General features: G+C 37.6%; 2 protein-coding genes across 2 annotated transcripts in view; both read right to left on the bottom strand.

Annotated features, from left to right (window-relative positions):
* Positions 1–3,784: 3,784 nt before the first annotated feature.
* On the bottom strand, positions 3,785–8,641 carry LOC137041047 (sarcoplasmic reticulum histidine-rich calcium-binding protein). The gene is made up of 6 exons (XM_067416974.1): positions 7,527–8,641; positions 5,330–5,391; positions 5,137–5,205; positions 4,411–4,462; positions 4,263–4,299; positions 3,785–4,172 (listed from the first exon to the last, which is right to left on the bottom strand). Exons 1-6 carry the CDS (start codon positions 8,227–8,229, stop codon positions 4,103–4,105), a joined length of 993 nt encoding a protein of 330 aa, XP_067273075.1. The 5' UTR covers positions 8,230–8,641; the 3' UTR covers positions 3,785–4,102.
* A 2,279-nt stretch (positions 8,642–10,920) lies between these two features.
* The window catches only part of trpm4a (transient receptor potential cation channel, subfamily M, member 4a), a 43,092-nt gene continuing 33,664 nt past the window's right edge, over positions 10,921–20,348 (bottom strand). Inside the window, exons 25-29 of the mRNA XM_067416542.1 lie at positions 16,443–16,624; positions 16,201–16,333; positions 15,838–15,910; positions 15,417–15,513; positions 10,921–12,161 (exon numbers count right to left, since the gene is read on the bottom strand). Of these exons, the coding sequence (XP_067272643.1) occupies positions 12,127–12,161; positions 15,417–15,513; positions 15,838–15,910; positions 16,201–16,333; positions 16,443–16,624 (520 nt within the window). The 3' untranslated portion in view covers positions 10,921–12,126. The remainder of the gene's footprint in view (positions 12,162–15,416; positions 15,514–15,837; positions 15,911–16,200; positions 16,334–16,442; positions 16,625–20,348) is intronic.

Here is a 20,348-nt window from a genome sequence, read left to right as displayed (position 1 = left end):
TTGCACCTGCTGTCAACGTAACCATCTGGCACTGTTGGTTTGTTTGTCCTGCTTGTGGACTAAATAAAACTTTGAGAATTGGGAAATTTCTTGTCCTCATGCTTACCTGGATTTAAACATAACATTAATCATAAGCAAATACTTTGCAGCTAGGTTTGGTAGGTAGGCCTATCTTGCTTTGTCAATATAATATTTACCCATCATACAAATAAAATTTAAGACATCATCCAGCTCTTTGCTTTCCTTAGTGACAGAAATATTACACAGTTGGTGAAATAGCCTACAAGTGCTAATAATTTCCCATAAACCTTAATTGAATAATCACTAACAGTGATGAAGTTCCTTAAAAACTGATTTGTAGGCTACATTTAACATCTAGGATATCAAACCCTTGTAAAACTAGTAGAGGGATATTCAAATGCAAACTACAATTTGCTTTATAAGATGTAACCAAAAAACAACAAATAAGCAGCAAGTCTGTAAGCTTAAAGTAGTTGTTTTGATGCGTTTATACCATATTGCTTAGTAAAATAAAATCTTTATAAGAATCTAAGTCTCCACATTTACGAGACCTCACTTGGAAAATACAAATGTAGACTATATATTCCAAGTTTATTATTATGTGGCACTAATTACATTGATTAAGTTTAGACTTGCTTGACCCCATTTGGGAAATTCAGATGTTTTTGTTTGCATTCAATATTTCATTTTTTAAAATGAAAAAGTTATTTTTTCTACTTCAACATACTTGTCTACAATATAAAGAATACATATGTCTGCATTTAAGAAACACACGGGACAATTTATTTATATCAAAAAAATGTTTCCTGGGATGGATCCCCTTTGCTCCTTTTGTGGAGTGGAAGATGAGTCTGTCCCTCACCTTTTTGGGATTGTTTTCATGTAGTTACTTTTTTTTTTTTTTTTTTTTTGGAAGAAATTTAGTTTGTTTGTATGTTTTTCTCTCTTAGACAATTTTTATTTGGAGTTTAAGGATGTCCCATTTGTATTTTTTTGTATAACTCTGACAAAAGTCTTAAAGACAAGTTTTTTTTCTTATAAATCTATTTATTTTTTTAGCTACGTTTTTTTTTATACACAAGTGCATTTTTTTTTGTCTGTTAAACCTTTCTTTATTATTTTTTGAAAAGATCTGAAATGTAATTTAGATACTGTCTTTTCTTCCAGCAATGCCAAAGCTTTAAAGTCCTCTATGCGGTGCAAGAAGTATATATACCTTTTTATAATGTAAAAAGGGAAAAAAAGGCATTGGCATATTTTTCTCTGTCTCTCTCTCTTGAACCTAATTTAGGCTACTATAAATTGCATGTCACCCCTTGCTCAATTTTGTTGTTGTTGTTTTTTTGTGTGCTTTTTTTTATAGTTTCCTTTTATATATATATATATATATATATATATATATATATATATATATATATATATATATATATATATATATATATATATATATATATATATATATATATATATATATATATATATATATATATATATATAATATAGTGTTCTTTTTTATTATTTAATTATGTATTTGTTTGTTTGTTTGTTTAATTCATTTTGCTGTCGGTCTATTGTTTATATTTGTTTTGTTGTTGTTGTTGAATCCTTTTTGAACTGTGACTGTTTGCTTTTGTATTTGTTCAATAAAAAAATGATAATAATATATATTTTTAAAAAGTGACACCTTTGTCGCAAAAAACTTTGGCGATGACAGGAAGTGACGTCAAAAGTACGTTTTCGCGCATGCGCAGAACAAATCGTGTTGCCAGACGCGTGCAAGGCTGCCTGAAAGCTTCAAATATGGCAAGCGGAAACGGATGATGTCGAGTCGTCCATATTTTTTTACGGTCTATGATCCGCACGCGCAGCTGCATTAGCTTGTTGGTAAAGGGGTAATGATAATGTACAGCGGCTGTACAGTCAGTTTCCCCCCGAAAATAAATCCCCAAAAATAGATCTACATAGTAAACAAATAAATAAATAATACTATTATAAAAAATAACTAAATATATTTTTTATACAAATATAAATATGACTATGGTAGATATTCTTCACATCAAGGACGATAATAAAAGGTTGATAATAAGCGTCTTAATTCTATGAAGTTTTCAGAATTTCAGCAATACCTAAACACAATATAATGCTTAAAAATACGAAAGTTGTAAAATGTGTTTTCATTTGTAAACATTTCATTTCTGTATCAGTTTAAAAATAATTTTAAAAAAATTCACTTTTTGTTTGTTTATTCAATGTACCCATTGGCTACTTTACAATCAATTTTTTTAAATTAATTAATGAATTAATTCATTCATTACTGCAGCATGTGAATATAATTAGGCTATCATTCTTGGTGTGAAAGGGTCTTTATTTTTGACTATTCTTGAGTATGAAATTGTCCAAAATGTCTTGGTATGCTCATAGACTGTAAAAAAAAATATCGACGTAGTGTCCGTGACATCACCCATAGGATTCTGAAGTGCAGTTTTGAAGTGTAAAGTAATAAGGGTGAAACTAAGGGTTCAAACCCAACCCCCGAAAAACAACCATATACCATAATCCCCCCTCCACTAAAATTTACACAATGCAGTCATAAGTACCATTCTCCTGGCAACCACTAAACCCAGACTCGTCTATCAGATTGCCAGATAGAGAAGCGTGATTGGTCATTTCAGAAAACGTCTTCACTGCTCAAGAGTGCAATGTTGATATGCTTTACACCACTGTAAAGCACTTTGCATTGCATCTGAAGGCCACATGAAGTTTGATGGTCTGTAGCTATTGACTCTGCAGAAAGTTGCTAACTTCTGCACACTGTGCACCTGCAGCATGCACTGACCGACCCCTCTCGGTGATTTTATGTCCTACCACTTCGTTGCTGTTGTTTCTAGTTGCTTCCACTTTGTTATAAAAGCACTAATGGTTGATTGTAGATTGTATGTGTATTACACAGGTGGCAACCTCAGGGTACCATGCTTGATTCCATTGAGATCGACCCATTCTTTCACAAATGTTTGTAGAAGCAGCCTGCAAGCCTACACTGTAAAAAATTATATGTTCAATAAGTTATGACAACATATGTTTTTACATTGTTTTAACTCATCAAAATAAGTTAAGAAATGTTAAACTTGTTTTATTAGTTAAACATGATGTAACAATTTTTTTTTAAAAGTCAGTTTAACATCATTTATGTTGAAATAACTTAAACATCCAAGTCGATTGTACTGCAAAAGTTCAAAATGTGCCTTTTTCTCACAGTGTAGGTGCTTGTTTTTATACACATTTGGCCATGTAAGTTATTGGAGCACCTGCATTTAAAGGGGTGTCCCAATACTTTTGGGAAGAGAGTCTAGGCTTGCATATATGCTACAGTGCACTATTTATGTTCTTATCTAAAGACTAGAGACTTTGGTTCTTATTAGCTAATTTTTACATATATTTGCTAGTATATCAGATATTTTAACGGCCTCTTCTGTTCAAAATGTTTTTGTTTTGCTGCTGGAGAAAGAAATGTACAATTTTACATATGACTGAAACAACAACAGTAAAAGGATTATACTTTTTTGGGTGAGCTATCCATTTCATAACTCATGTAACCTTATCACAAACCATGTTTGGAAATCATACATGACTGACTGACACCAAATAGCCTAAGGGAAAAACAAATATATGGTGTTGACACTGTTATATAAATGCATGTTTTTGGTAAGTATTTAAAGAAGTAACATTGAACTTACACATAAATAAAACGTCCCATCATTTTATTCCATAAGTAGTGTCAAAACAACAGAGGTTTGCAATTACATTTCACATCATAACTTATGTTAATAACAAGACTGTTTAAAAGGGAAACATGTTATTCAATTAAATACGCTTAATTGAAAATTAAGTAATTTTAATTATTTAAATTCCATGTGTATGTAGGATATATTTTGGCTGGACTGTAGCGTGTGATGTGACTACATTAAAAAGAGAAAAATAACTTAACGACAATGAACATAACGCTACAATGTAAATAAAATCTGTGAAACGCATCGCCCAATTGCACGTTTCTCTTTTGGCCACATGGCGGTTACAAGTGGGTTTAGTTGTCGTCATCATCATCATTATCATCGTTGTCGTCGTCGTCATCATCAAAGACATCTGCGACAGTCCTAAAAAAGAGGAAAAGTGACATCATTATATAATTATGGTTATAACAAAGAAGGTATTGCGGGTTTATTTGTAGGATAATGTTATCTTACTTATAGATGGATCCAGAAACGGAGTCAACAAAGCCACCTTTGAGGAAAATGTAAAATACGTAATGAGTTCATAAAATAATCACACTTTTGAAATTATACGCAATTTAAACAATTAAAATAATGCATATTGTTGTAGTGTTTTTCTTACCTGGCTGGCAGACGGTGTCACAAACAGGACAGATGTAGCATTTTCCACAGTCCTGAAGAGACAAAAAAAACCCTGTTAAAATGTCCTTATAATTTTATACTATGGTTTTTAAATAATTCTTTGTGAATGTGTTTTTTAGGGTAAAAGACAACTGCATAATTAGCATTATAAACCTAGTGTTACTTACTGGCCTGGACTAATGCAAGTAATGTGTCTATCTGCACAAAAACAGCTGAAGGGCCTCTATAGCAGGACTGAACAGTTAAAGTAAGCACCCAACATGTATATATAATTCTAGGCTAGTTTCCTCAAAAGAAAAATGTACAGTTGCAGTAAAAAGAAAAAATATATATTAATAAATTATAAATAATAGGATATATTTTGTCAGAATAAATGCATTTGTTTGAGCACTGTAAAACTTAATAGCAATATTAAGTTAAAAAAGAGACTAAAGAATAAAAATGTTCAATTGGGGCCTGTTTTTTTTTTTTTTTTTTACAGTGTGCAGAATGTGAATTCTGGTAAAGGAAATTAGTTAATAATGAAATAGTTCTTACAGCAATGATATTGAATATTATAGGGAGGAGATGTGCCTGTAGCTCAGTGAGCAAAATGATAGTGTGCACTGCTGGTCTTTCCTGAACTGAGAGTGTGCATTGTTCTGTATTTAGTTGTTTATTAAACTATATTGTCTAAGAAAATGTGTGTTTGAGGTGGATTTCTCACATCACAGAAATCGCAGTGTTCAGAGTCGTCTCCCTTTTTACATGGGCACTCATCACAGCTGTCGCAATGCTGAGGGAAGAGATAAATGAGAAATGTCTAAATCAATACCAAACTCAAAGCAAGACTGGTTAATGAATGAAGTCATGATTAGACTACACATCATTGTGCACTTCATCAGACTAATAGTGCTTACCTCACAGTGGGCACAGAATGAGCAGATGGATCCCTCGTGATAATCATCATCGTCGTCATCATCTGAAAGAAATGTTGTCAGTTGTTGTTTTTTAAAATCATTTTTTACGAGTATGTTAAGAGCGTGGTGAGTAAGGTGATGTGGAACAAAATGATTTAGTCTTACTCACGTGAACACATCTTTTTTCTCCTTCTCTCTCTCTCTCTCTCTCTCTCTCTCTCTCTCTCTCTCTCTCACACACACACACACACACACACACACACACACACACACACACACACACACACACACACACACACATACACACACAAACAACTAACCACACGTTTATGATTAACTGAATATGAATTTTTTTTTACACTCACAGTCCCTATACAATATCATCCAAAGAGATGACATAAAGTGACAAAAACAACTGACTAGACAGTTATTGTATATTTTTCTTAAGGTTTATGTTATTACCATCACAATAATATCACAAAATTATTTTTAAAGATGAGGGCTCGGTCTAAAACAGTTGGCTGCCACTATAAATTCTCTGTATTGATTACAAGTATGGTAAACAAAAACAAAATAACACTCGCCAAAAATGTTATTTAGTAAGCTTACAAACATTTCAACACAAAGACTGTTCATTGAAAGACAAAATAACAGAGGTAACAGAAATTACACCGTGCAACACAGGATCATTTGATTTATTCGTTTCAGAGTGGGGTTTAAATATGTGGTGCCTTGTACAACACCATTGTGCTGCTCATAATGATGACAGAAGATACAACACTAAACAGAGAATGAAAAACAAACACCAGGAACAAAAATAATAAAAAATAACAACAGAAAAAAAGGATTCAGTCTAAACAGTCATATTTTAGCATATCCTGATAGTTGCTGTATTGCCTGTTCCCTTGTGATACTCTTTGTTTGTATCAACATAAATATGTAAATTATGAATGAACATTCTCTCTCTTTTGCTACCTCTCCACTGCTGCAGCCCTAGTTTTGTCCTTGAAACACTTCATACGTATTGTCCCTGACTGCTCACTGTACGTTTCCAGTTATGTTTTACTAATTTAATTTCAATGAGAGAAAAAAAAGAAAAACTAAAATGTAAGGTTACAGCAATAGTACATGTTTAAAAATTGGAGAATGTGCATTTAGAGGGATGAGGGTGTTTTTTTTTTTTTTTTTTTTTTTGCAACTATTTAGAGAATGAAAATCTTTTCTGGTAAGGATAATGCAATAAATAATTATTAGCATAAATAGAGATAACATATGTAACTTTTATAAACCCACATAGTTCCATTCAATGACTTTACAAGCAGACAGATCAGGTTGGGTACATGTTACTCCTTTTACAGATAATCTCTACAGAGAAAGAATGAGATCTGGGAGATGTAGTGAAAGAGAGAGAATCTAGAACCGATCTGTCCAATCAGTCTGCCTTCCTGTACTCCCCACAACCATCCAACATCCTCCTGTCTCTATCTCTCGCTCTCTCTCTTTCTCTATCGATCCCCACTACTCCATGTTGCTCTCTTTCTCCATGTTATATTCCCCCACTACATCTGCCTGTTTCTCTTTCTTTCTCTGTAGTTTCACACGGTAACACAAATGCAGAATATTCCAAATTCGAACAGGACAAATAGAGGGATGAAGGAAAGGTTGGAACCCGCTCTTTCAAAACGAGACAAAAATCAAAGAACGATCTGATCTATTGGGCCAGATTAAGGCCTGGGGCTCAGACTGCAGCGCTGGGTTTGTTTTTTCTCTTTTCTCTCTTAAGTCCTCAGTTCATAAGCACTGTACTGTACTGCACGTCAGGACTTCAAGCAGTCCGCCTTCAGAGGGCCCACAGAACTCATAGCTCTATTTAGGCAGGGAAGAGAAGACAGAGAGAGTCAAAGACAGCCAGGGTGATGGACAGCTGGAGAGGGGAGGAGGTGGGGCTTGTGCTAAGCTCTGAGTGATTTGATTGGATAACATGAGCGACTGATTGGACCTCAACAACAGCAGGCCAAGAGCAACGTTTTGAGACAGAGCTGAGGTGAAGAAAGTGGGAGTGGCCAAAAGGGCCCCTTTGCTCCTCCCCTCTCTTTCCCAATTTGGTGAAAATACTTATGGAGGGCTAAGAGAGGGGGTAGATGATTTGCTAATATACAGGGGGAATCAACAGCACTTTGAGAGCAACTTTACGTACCTTCATGGTCATCATCATCATCATCATCATCATCGTCATCATCATCATCATCATCATCGTCATCATCATCATCATCGTCATCATCATCATCGTCATCATCATCGTCGTCGTCATCATCATCGTCGTCATCATCATCATCGTCGTCGTCATCGTCGTCGTCATCATCGTCGTCATCATCGTCGTCATCATCGTCGTCATCATCATCGTCGTCATCGTCGTCGTCATCATCGTCGTCATCATCGTCGTCATCATCATCGTCGTCATCATCGTCGTCATCATCGTCGTCATCATCATCATCGTCATCATCGTCATCATCATCGTCGTCATCATCGTCATCGTCGTCATCATCGTCGTCGTCATCATCGTCGTCATCATCATCATCATCATCATCATCATCGTCGTCGTCATCATCGTCGTCATCGTCGTCATCATCGTCGTCATCATCATCATCATCATCGTCATCATCATCATCGTCGTCGTCATCATCATCATCATCATCATCATCGTCGTCGTCATCATCGTCGTCGTCGTCGTCGTCATCATCATCATCATCATCATCATCGTCATCATCAGCCATCAGGCCTTCTTCACGGATGAGTGGCAGATCCTGGGCTTTGACACAAGATGAGGGAGCCAGCGGTGTCTGGAAGGAGCACAGCAGGGCCAGCAAAAGACCCAGCAGCAAACTTCTCAGAGTAGCCATGTCTGATCAGAGTAGTAAATCCAAACAGGAACCACAGTGCAATGCTCCTGCACGTGCACCTGTCAAACCAAAATCCCAACGCTGACACCACCTAGATCCACTTAAGTCACACACACTCTCAAGCAAACTCACAAGCGATCACACAGACTCTCACACAGACCCAGGCTATGGCGAGGTAGAACAGGTGTCGAGTCAAGAGGTCCAAAGTATTCCAATAGTCCACACGCTTGTTCCCAGTGACAGACGAACACGACAGGGATCCCCACAAGCCGGAGTCTGTTGTAGATTTCTGAAAATAGACAGAAAAATGTTCCCTCTGCGTTGATTTAGCTCTTCGAGAATACCAAGAGCTGTGTGGTGGACAAGGCAGTGTCTGCAGCACGGACCTCACTACTGGTGCAGAGACAGACAGACAGACAAACTCGGGGGTAAAATGAGATGGGGGCGGGGGCCTGGGGCAAATGAGTGACAGGGCCAAGTGCTGGCAGCCATACCACCAACCATCGACCATCGTGCACTTTAGGATGGAGGTGTGAGAGAGAGAGGCCGCCGGCATACCCCATGATAACTTTAGGGATGGCAGTGGGAAGGAGGAGGGGTTCCAAGGAGAGTATGTCCATATATCGAGAGCAGAGGGTGGAGGAAAGGGGTGGGATAATAAGATCTATATCAAGACGATGAGCAAAGAGGAGGAATTGTTGAATAAAACCAAGTGAGAAATGGAATGATTAACACAAACATCTGCAGAAGTCTGCAGTTCATGTGGATGACAGAACGTGCACCAAGTTTATGATTTTATTGTGTCCATCCACCATGGAATAATTTACAATGAGTTCATTCATTTGTGATGGTCATACATCCAGTTGTAAATGAAAACCATAATGTTGATGTATAAACCTCTCTCACACACGCACACACACAGTTTGATAAGATCTCCACTTTTATTTTTCGAAACAGTCATCTGTCAGTCTTGGCTGTGGCAGTTACAGTGCCTTCCGACCCTTTCCCTCTCATGTGTCCCAAGAATAGTGTGCTGAGGGCTGGGTGGGGTGTGAGTCTCTCTATTTAAAACCTTGCTCTACCACAGTCAGGGTAATATGACCTTCCCTGGCACAGTGCACCACTGACTCCCCATAGACTCGCTCCAGCCCCAGCATACCACGCAACTGCCCCCCATGCAGTCAATCTACAGTATCTATATTCTTTTCCTTCTGTATTTATTTTTCTTTTTTAAATAACTCTATTTTGTCGACAATCAACCAAATGGCTGCAGTGATGCACTTTATGAACACTGCATGTGACTGAATTGGCACCATAGGAAAAAAAACACACAAATGAGGGTATCATTCTTTTATTACTTTACAGTACACTGTCAGAAAAAAGGGTACATTACTGTCACTGGGGTGGAAGCCTAAGGTACGAAACAAAAAATGTACTAATATGTACCTTTAAGGTACTAATACGCACTGTACAAGTACTGATATGTACCTTTTAAGGTAGTAATATGTACCATTTAGGGATTAGTAAGGTACAAAGATGTACCTTTTCACTTTTGTACTTTAAGGTACTGCCCCAGTTGACAGCATTGTACCTTTTTTTTCTGAGAGTGTACTCATACATTTTTTAATTTTTTTAAAATTCAGTTAGACATTTTTTATGCAAATATATTAACATTATTAGTATTTATAATGAACATAAATGAGCAATAGTAATATTTATGAAGAAAAAAACATTAACATGCATTAATATATGCTGTAGAAAAACTGTTTGTTCATGAGACCCAATTGGTTGAATCTTATTGTGAAGGGGGGTAGCAAGATGGTAAATTGCAATGTGGTTGAAAATGGATATGTACGCAGACATGCCTCTGAGATATCATGTCCTTGATCATTCACACTCCTCTTTTTCTTTATCCTGCTCTTTCTACTTTGAGGAGAACAGCTGAGTGTGTATGGCCTGGCATCTTTGTGTGACCCACTTTTTTCATGATGCAGCACTCAGACCAGAAGTTGTTAAAATAAAGTCCTCCTCACTCATAAAACCATTTAGCACTCAGCCTGTGCTCCACCTGGGTCACTCTTCTGTTCTGTCTGTTACCTTATGTAAGTCTGGGGCACTTATTAATCGTAGTTAGTGTGACAGTTCTTTATAAATATAGCACTTCTATACGAGTTCATTTAGAGCTATTATAAGATTGTATGCTCTATGATTGTTGTCTATGTGTAAGACCATGTTGACATATAACCTTTTCACGCTTTAAAGGTTGAATCCGCTAAATGTGTCAAAGATATACTACCGATAGGCTCTTACAGGCAACATGGCAAATTAGCGATAAGATGCTAATTGTTAAAATACCACATGCATGTTCATGCAAGTAAAGCTGCTTGCACACAGATTCTGCAGCGCTTCCATGTTCACACCGAGCAAGCAGCTCAACTGAGATGATGTGCTGATTTAGCTCCAGTCAGATTTAAGCAGAGATCCTTAGAAGAGTTGAGCCCCCCCTCCAATTTTGCACCACAGTTACTGAAGAGGACAACCTGATCCTCATCGGCCGCAGCTCTTGCCATGTAAGGCTCGTAGGAGACTCAGAACATGCCAACCTAGGAATCAAATGCTACTCAAAAGGGGACAGGGTCATTATAGATGGCCACTGGTAAAGACTTAGAATAGAAGCCAAAGAGCAGAATGTAAAGACAAATGTAAATTTAATTGGTACATTAAAAACATTTCAAAACGCCTTTACATTAAAGGCATACAATAACAATACAGGTTTGTGATAAATTAATAGTACAGATATATGGATTTCTGATAGTCAGTGAAGGATGATTGCATTGATTACTCTTTCCTACATACAAATTATTTTTTAGCAATTATTTATTAAATTATTACAGAACAAGACATAATTATTGGTAGGAAACATATAATGAGAAAAAGAGATTTGGTCAAAAAGGAAAACCAAACTAAACAAAACAAACATGATACAATGATAGAAGTAATGAGCCCGGGTGGTTATTAGCAGTATGCAGCGCGTTTTTCAATCCCTGAGGAAAATTAACTCATTACATTTTAAACATGGACTAAAATGAGCATTATACTTCAAGATCTTTTTTTCTTTATACATATATATTTTTTAAATTCTATTTGAATTTTTTGGATTCGATACAGTCAAACCAAAATCTATTCAGACAACTTCAAAATGTTCTCACATTATCAGTTTATCCGCTGTAGTTTTGGAAATGGTAATAAAATATGACAAACTCAGAGTTAAAATGTGTCGGAAGAAATTCATATTGATAATGTCAGATAATCTTCATAGAAAGGTAATAGATTACAATTAACCAATCAGCTGTCAGCAGTTAAATTTAAATACACAATTAGATAATACCAGTCTAGATCAAGCAATGCTTAATTTGGTTCAGTCAGTGGTGTAAAAGGTCACATTAGCAAATAAAGAAAAAACAAGACTCTAAAAATAAAATAAAAACTCTAGCAAAATGCCACATTGGATAAATGCCACTAATTTAGCCTTTAACATGCACCCTGTTTAGTACCTGAAAATACAGTATTAACAGAGGAATACACAATTACAATACATTTTTATGTCATTGGCAACTAGAGAATGGACAAAACCTGCTGAAAATGTAATTTGTATGTTACTTCCACCCAGCTAATTTGTATAATGTACATCTTAATTGATAAAGCTAACTAGTATTGTTTTCTGAATAATAAACATGCCCTTCTTCTTACAAAACTTCTTGTAAAAAGAACTGATACAATCAACAAATTAAACATGTCAAGATGCTGAAATGCACATTATACCACAAAAAAAACCCTCAAACAGAACCAAATTCATAAAATGCACACGTTTGCTTATTTGCATTATCAGCGTAAAGTTTATCTGTAAAAAGTGGGACGTTTAGATGCAATACCTGAAACACAGACAAAAGAGATATGATAGTTATACATCATAAGAAATGTTAAAAAAATTATTTTGAACAGTGTGCATACAAGTATATATTTCTATCACACCAATTGTGTGTGCGTGTGCATGTCTATTGTTCAAAAGATTTTAAAGAAATGAATACTTTTATTTAGCAAGGGCACATTAATTGACCAAACAGACAGTAAAGACATTTATAATGTTATGTCAGATGTTAGTAAGCATAAGAGACTTCTTGTTAAATACAAAGCCGATTCCAAAAAAGTTGGAACACTGTATAAATTGTGAATAAAAACAGAATGCAATGATTTGGAATATTTTATTCAGACAGCAACATAGATGACATATCAAATGTTTAAACTGAGAAAATGCATAATTTAAAAATTAAATATATATAAAAAATAAGTTGATTTTAAATTTCATGGCATCAACACATCTCAAAAAAGTTGTGACAAGGCCATGTTTACCACTGTGTGGCATCCCTTCTTCTTTTTATAAAAGTCTGCAAACTTCTGGAGACTGAGGAGACAAGTTGCTCAAGTTTAGGAATAGAAATGTATGGGGCAACATTTCTATTTTGCATTTCTATTTTTCATTTACATTTCTATTTTTCTATTTCTTGTCTAATACAGTCTCAACTGTCTTTGTCACATCTTCCTCTTTATGATGCGCCAAATGTTTTCTTTGGGTGAAAGATCTGGACTGCAGGCTGGCAGAATCTGTGTTCTTTCACACACAACCCGTAACGGTCACGGATCAAGTTGACACGTAACACTGCAGGGTTGTATTATTGAAAAAAACAAGCTCTAGGAGTCGCACGATAACTACGTACACGTTGCGGCATTAGTTTTGGCTTTTGTTCACACAGCGCTCATCCCAGATCGAATCACGCAATGTTACTAGGTCCCCGACCCAGGTTCAATTCGGTAATTAATTCCGGGACGTGGTTGCTTTCACACAGAAGGCGACCCGGCAATGTTCCGGGAATATTGCGGGTCTGACGTACAGTGTGAAAGGGGCTTGAGAGGCTCTTTTTTCACCCAATCCTCCAACTGTTCCTTATATGTACATTTAACTTTTTTGGCCTCTAATTGCTACCTTTCCCAACTTTAGCTCTCATGAAATCCAAAATGAGCCAATATTTGTCATGACATTTTAAAGTGTCTCACTTTCAAGATTTGTTTTATCTATATTCTATTGTGAATAAAATATAAGTTTATGACATTTGTAAATTATTGCATTCTTTTTTTTTCACAACTTGTACAGTGTCCCAACATTTTTGTAATCGGGTTTGTATACAGTACCAGTCAGAAACCAGTACAGAAATAAACAGTAATATTGTGAAATATTATTACAATTGAAAATAATGGTTTTCTATACAGTCCCTGACAAAAGTCTTGTCGCTTGTGTACAAATTGACCTAAAGTGCCGCTGAAATATATTTCTAATCAAGATTTTTTTACAAGAAATGGCTCATTTTAATCCCACCAGCTTTTGTGATAATGTTTCAGTGAAAAACTAAACTTTCAAAAAGTAAAGCCCATTACTTTACTAAAGGTAAAGCCCATTGAGTCAATTTTTGCAAAGACATAAGTGTTGTCACCTTGTCATATGAGCTTCACCTGTGACTAATAATGGATCAATTAGGTCTCAAGTGTGTATAAAAAGAACCCCAGTACGCTAGACCTTCACATCAACTGCAACTAGGCCTCTGCAAACATGCCTAAGATTGATCCTGAGACTAAAGTTTTGATTATCAAGAGGCTGAAGACCAGATCCACTGCTGATGTGGCAGACACCTTCAATGTGTCTCAGCGTCAAGTACAGAGGATAAAAAAAGATTCGAAGAGACTGGAGACGTTTTTGACAAGCCCAGGTCAGGCAGACCCCGCAAGACAACTGCTCGAGAGGACCGTTTGTTGGCTCGAAAATCCAAGGCCAGCCCATTTTCCACTGCAGCAGAGCTCCACGAGACCTGGTCACCTGAAGTGCCTGTGTCAACCAGAACAGTTTGTCGGATTCTGTCTCGAAATGGCCTCCATGGTCGAATCAGTGCCCAGAAGCCAGCACTTAACAAAAGACAATTGAAAAACGTGTGGCATTTGCCAAGGCCCACAGCCTGCTAAAAGGATGGGCGCAGGAAAAGTGGCAGAAGGTGGATTTTTCAGATGAATCTTCTGTTGAATTACACCACAGTCGCCGCAAATATTGCAGGAGACCTACTGGAGCTCGCATGGATCCGAGATTCACCCAGAAAACTGTGAAGTTTGGTGGGGGAAAAATCATGGTCTGGGGTTACATCCAGTATGGGGGTGTGCGAGAGATCTGCAGGGTGGAAGGCAACATCAATAGTCTAAAATACCAAGAAATCTTAGCTACCTCTTATATTCCAACCATAAAAGAGGCCAAATTCTGCAGCAGGACGGTGCTCCATCGCATACTTCCATCTCCACATCAAAGTTCCTCAAGGCGAAGAAGATCAAGATGCTCCAGGATTGGCCAGCCCAGTCATCAGACATGAACATCATTGAGCATATGTGGGGTAGGATGAAAGAGGACGCATGGAAGACGAAACCAAAGAATATTGATGAACTCTGGGAGGCATGCAAGACTGCTTTCTTAGCTATTCCTGATGACTTCATCAATAAATTGTATGAATCCTTGCCAAACCGCCTGGATGCAGTCCTTCAAGCTCATGGAAGTCATACAAGATATTAAATTTGGATCTCACAGCACCACAACTTAATTTGCTGACATATTTTTGTAATTGCAGTAAATTTGTTCAATTTCTGTATAGGCGACAAAACTTTTGTCTTGCCAAATGATAAATATTTTTTTCTGTGAAAATTATTTATTTCAGTGCATTAAATAATTGTAATCATTTGGGAGGGTTTTAGCTTTTCATATGAGCTATTTCTAACACCAATGAATTAATTAAAAGTCAGGTTAATATCAGGTATTTCTAGAAAATAGATAAGCGACAAGACTTTTGTTAGGGACTGTATATATATATATATATATATTAGTCTGCTTAAATACGATCATTGACATTTTGTGAGGACGTAATGTCTCCATCAAAAATGAAGTACTGTAACTGTATATTTATATGTAACTACGGATCATTAAAATGTTTACAGCCAAACTAACACTGTAAACACTGTTACTAAGAGGAAACCTGAGAAACATAAGCTACACTTTGATGCTGCAAAGAGGGGGGTAAGACAGGGGAGAGTGAACACCACACCTTTGGAAGGAAGAGGAGGTGGACGAGTCTGTTTTAAAAGATCACTTTGAGACAGCGCCTCCACCATCCAGGAGAGGGCAGTAGAGCAGTACTCCACCTGAGTCATAAGCCAACAGAAAGAGACAGAGTTTCATTCAAAAACCTGACGTCCCCTTTAAAGCGCAGCTTCATTAATTACACCGATTGGCTGACAGCTTGGCAGATACTCAAAGCGGATCTGCATTCTAAAGGAGTATGATAGATGGTCCTTGGTCTGCGCTGAGCAAGCAAACGCAACAGCTGCAGCTAAAATAAGACAAGACCCATAGTCTCGCACCCACAGACGCATGCGTGTGCTCTGTGGGATGCTAATAGGATTGAAAAACACCTGTCGCTGTGTTTGTTAGCCACAGGTAGACAGGTGCATAAAGCCGTCACTAACCTCCGATTCCAACTTTCTCAACCTGCGATCGTGATCACGAATTTCCCCCATCTGCTTCAAGACGCCATCCACCCTACGCACACATATGGACACAAATACACACATGCTGTCATTCAAGACTCCGGTGCCTGATTCAGCAAGAGTTGACAGTCTCCATGTCTCCCTCCTTCACACGCACAGAAACACGAAACTAGAGCTGCCACTGCGAGGTTACTAAATGCCCCCGGGTGTGTATTACGTACAGATCTACTTGTCAGGGACAGTTTTACACTCACTAATTTTTCTCAAGCTCATATTTGAAGTCAAATAAGTTGCCAATTGTTGATCTGAGAGAACAAAAGAACAGTAATAGGAGTGACTGACTTTGTAGAGGTACGCTTGAGCCGCTCTGTGTCGCTCTCTCTTTGTTTCTTGCCTTGCGTGGAAAGCAGGTTCTCCTTCAGCGTCGACTCCCATGTGTTCAGCAAACTGGCCTCTTTGCTTTTCAGGTCCAGCACTGCGTTAAGAGATGCACCTCACAGTTAAAGACAAACTTTGCAAATGAGGCTTTGCGTATGGTTTAGGGTCATGTGCATGTAAAATTAAAATTAGAAGGGAGAACATACTAAAGTGTTGGCTCTTAACGGAGGGCAATCTCTGAATGACCCTTTTGAAGAAGATATGCAGGTGGGAGATGATGATGAAGGGCGGGGAGAGGCAGGGACGGGAGTGGTACTCCACAATCAGGTTGTAGCGCTGGAACTTCCAGTGCACATCGCTGTGCTCCTGGACCTTATTGAATGTGTAACTGTAGACAAAAACCACAAACGTACCATCAAACTAAGCAATATGGTAAGAAAGGTTTTGCTGTATTGTAAATCAAGCAGTTGCAGAAATGGATCCCTATTCAGCTGTAAGTATTTTCACAGTACAACATAGCCTCAAGTGTTTCATTAGGAGGGATAAACCAATATTAAAATGCTGTCTGATACCTAAGCCAGTGATATATTTTTATGGTTTGGACAAAAAAAAACTATAAAGGGCCCATAGTAAAATTCAATATTCTTGAGTCTAAAAATAAAATACATTTTTATTACGCGCTAAAGGTTATCTAGGTATTATAATGTATAGTATGAATAATGGATATTCAGTTTAAGATTTGCTAAATATTATATTTAACAGTGTTTATCTTTTTTCAATACTTTTACTTACTGTCTTTAAATATTAACTTAAAGGGTTAGTTCACCCAAAAATGAACTTTACAGTGCCTTGCGAAAGTATTCTGCCCGCTTAAACTTTACGACCTTTTGCCACATTTCCGGCTTCAAACATAAAGATATAAAACTGTAATTTTTTTGTGAAGAATCAACAACAAGTGGGACACAATCATGAAGTGGAACGAATTTATTGGATATTTCAAACTTTTAGCTGTAAGTCGCTTGGGGTATGTCTCTATCAGTTTTGCACATCGAGAGACTGAAATTTTTGCCCATTCCTCCTTGTAGAACAGCTCGAGCTCAGTGAGGTTGGATGGAGAGCGTTTGTGAACAGCAGTTTTCAGTTCTTTCCACAGATTCTCGATTGGATTCAGGTCTGGACATTGACTTGGCCATTCTAACACCTGGATATGTTTATTTTTTAACCATTCCATTGTAGATTTTGCTTTATGTTTTGGATCATTGTCTTGTTGGAAGACAAATCTCCGTCCCAGTCTCAGGTCTTTTGCAGACTCCATCAGGTTTTCTTCCAGAATGGTCCTGTATTTGGCTCCATCCACCTTCCCATCAATTTTAACCATCTTCCCTGTCCCTGCTGAAGAAAAGCAGACCCAAACCATGATGCTGCCACCACCATGTTTGACAGTGGGGATGGTGTGTTCAGGGTGATGAGCTGTGTTGCTTTTACGCCAAATATAACGTTTTGCATTGTTGCCAAAAAGTTCAATTTTGGTTTCATCTGACCAGAGCACCTTCTTCCACATGTATGTGGTGTGTCTCCCATGTGGCTGGTAGCAAACTTTAAACAATACTTTTTATGGATATCTTTAAGAAATGGCTTTCTTCTTGACACTCTTCCATAAAGGCCAGATTTGTGCAGTATACGACTGATTGTTGTCCTATGGACAGAGTCTCCCACCTCAGCTGTAGATCTCTGTAGTTCATCCAGAGTGATCATGGGCCTCTTGGCTGCATCTCTGATCAGTCTTCTCCTTGTATGAGCTGAAAGTTTAGAGGTAAGGCCAGGTCTTGGTAGATTTGCAGTGGTCTGATACTCCTTCCATTTCAATATTATCGCTTGCACAGTGCTCCAAATCCGGCTTTAAACTTCTCCACAACAGTATCTCGGACCTGCCTGGTGTGTTCCTTGTTCTTCATAATGCTCTCTGCGCTTTAAACGGACCTCTGAGACTATCACAGTGCAGGTGCATTTATACGGAGACTTCATTACACACAGGTGGATTCTATTTATCATCATTAGTCATTTAGGTCAACATTGGATCATTCAGAGATCCTCACTGAACTTCTGGAGAGAGTTTGAATATCTTGAAGCACCGAAAATACATTTTGGTCCAAAAATAACAAAAACTACGACTTTATTCAGCATTGTCTTCTCTTCCGCGTTTGTTTCCAAACCTCAAATAAAGATTCAAACGGTCATGAATCAGCGGATTGATTCACGATTTGGATCACATGTCAAACTACCAAACTGCTGAAATCACGTGACATTGGCGATCCGAATCATTGGCTATTTTCAGACCAAAATGTATTTGATGCTTCAAGAGATTCTAATTAACTAATTCTAATTAATTCTAATGTTTTTATTCCCTTTCTGGACATGGACAGTAAAGTGGGCATACACTTGGATACGCTCTCTGACTAAATATAAAATATCTTTAACTGTGTTCTGAAGATGAACGGAGGTCTTACGAGTGTGGAACAACATTAGGGTGAGTCATTAATGACATAAATTTCATTTTTGGGTGAACTACCCCTTTAATTAGAGGAAATTAGCATAAATAGTTGAATATCCAATATCAGCCGATATATACATATCCTATACCCTATCTTTGTTATATTGCAGCCATTTTCTAAAATTGAACTTGATAAGGAAAGCCACACACCTTTTTATATAAGACCTTACATCTCACAGTGCATGTCAGAGCAAATGAGAATCATGATGCTTAAAGGAACTGCCTGAAGGGCTCAGAGACAGAATTGTGGCAAGGCACAGATCTGGCCAAGGTTACAAAAAAACTTTCTGCTGCACTTAAGGTTCCTAAGAGCACAGTAGCCTCCATAATCCTTAAAGATGGATTATCAGTGAATCTCAGTTGTCTCCAACGCAAGTTTATAAATCTATCCTGTGTAAAATGATCACTACAGAGGCGGTTGTTGGTGGTGATCCTCAGCTCTTCATCAAAGTGGCTCTTCATAAAATGAATCCACCTCTTCTTGATATGATCGTTTTTCGGATATTTAAATAAGGACACCGATCTGTTTTGTAAGTGACTACATCCAGGTAACGCATTTCCGCAATGAAGGCATAGCTAGCTAGTAAACTGTAGGCTAAAGTAACTAATAATACTCGCGATTGAGCTGCAAACTGATGCAAATGTGCTCTAGTTATGAGCCTCAGTGCATCATCGACAATTGGAGAAAATCAGGAGCACAGCAATGATGAAAAACTGTTTAATGGTCTAACTCCACATTTTAGTACTTCACAGCTCACAGTCTTTGCAATGTGTTTTAGCAATACATTTCTAACATTTAAAATGTGTTTAGAATTTTTTTATAGAATTGCCTTTACAGGGACTTTAAATGAAAGACGTTTGGGGCGACCAGAACCCTACTAGAGCTGGCCGTCTGGCCAAACTGAGCTATCGGGGAAGAAGAGCCTTGGTGAGAGAGGTAAAAAAGAACCCAAAGATCACTGTGGCTGAGCTCCAGAGATGCAGTCGGGAGATGGGAGAAAGTTGTAGAAAGTCAAACATCACTGTAGCCCTTCACCAATCGGGGCTTCATAACAGAGTGGCTCGACGGAAGCCTCTCCTCAGTGCAAGAAACATTAAAAGTTGGTAAAAAACACCTAAAGGACTCCAAGATGCTCAGAAATAAGATTCTCTGGTCTAATGAGACCAATATAAAACTTTTTGGCCTTAATTCTAAGCTGTATGTCTGTAAAAAAAATATCACCTGTCCAGTACAGTGAAGCATCATGCTGTGGGGGTGCTTTTCAGCTGCAGGGACAGGAAGACTGGTTGCAATTGAGGGAAAGATGAATCAATTGCAGGGATAGTACAGGGATATCCTGGATGAAAATCTTCTCCAGAGTGGTCAAGACCTCAGACTGGGCAGAAGGTGAACCTTCCAACAAGACAATAACCTGACGCACACAGCTAAAATAATGAAGGAGTGGCTTCACAACAACTCTGTGACTTTTCTTAAATGGCCAAGCCAGAGATCTGACTTAAATCCATTTGAGCATCTCTGGAGAGACCTGAAAATGGCTTTCCACCAATGTTTACCATCTAA

Source organism: Pseudorasbora parva, chromosome 2 (assembly GCF_024679245.1).
Source record: "Pseudorasbora parva isolate DD20220531a chromosome 2, ASM2467924v1, whole genome shotgun sequence".
Taxonomy (NCBI): Eukaryota; Metazoa; Chordata; class Actinopteri; order Cypriniformes; family Gobionidae; genus Pseudorasbora; species Pseudorasbora parva.
Note: the sequence above shows the minus strand (reverse complement) of the source record. Positions and strands in the feature narration are given on the sequence as shown.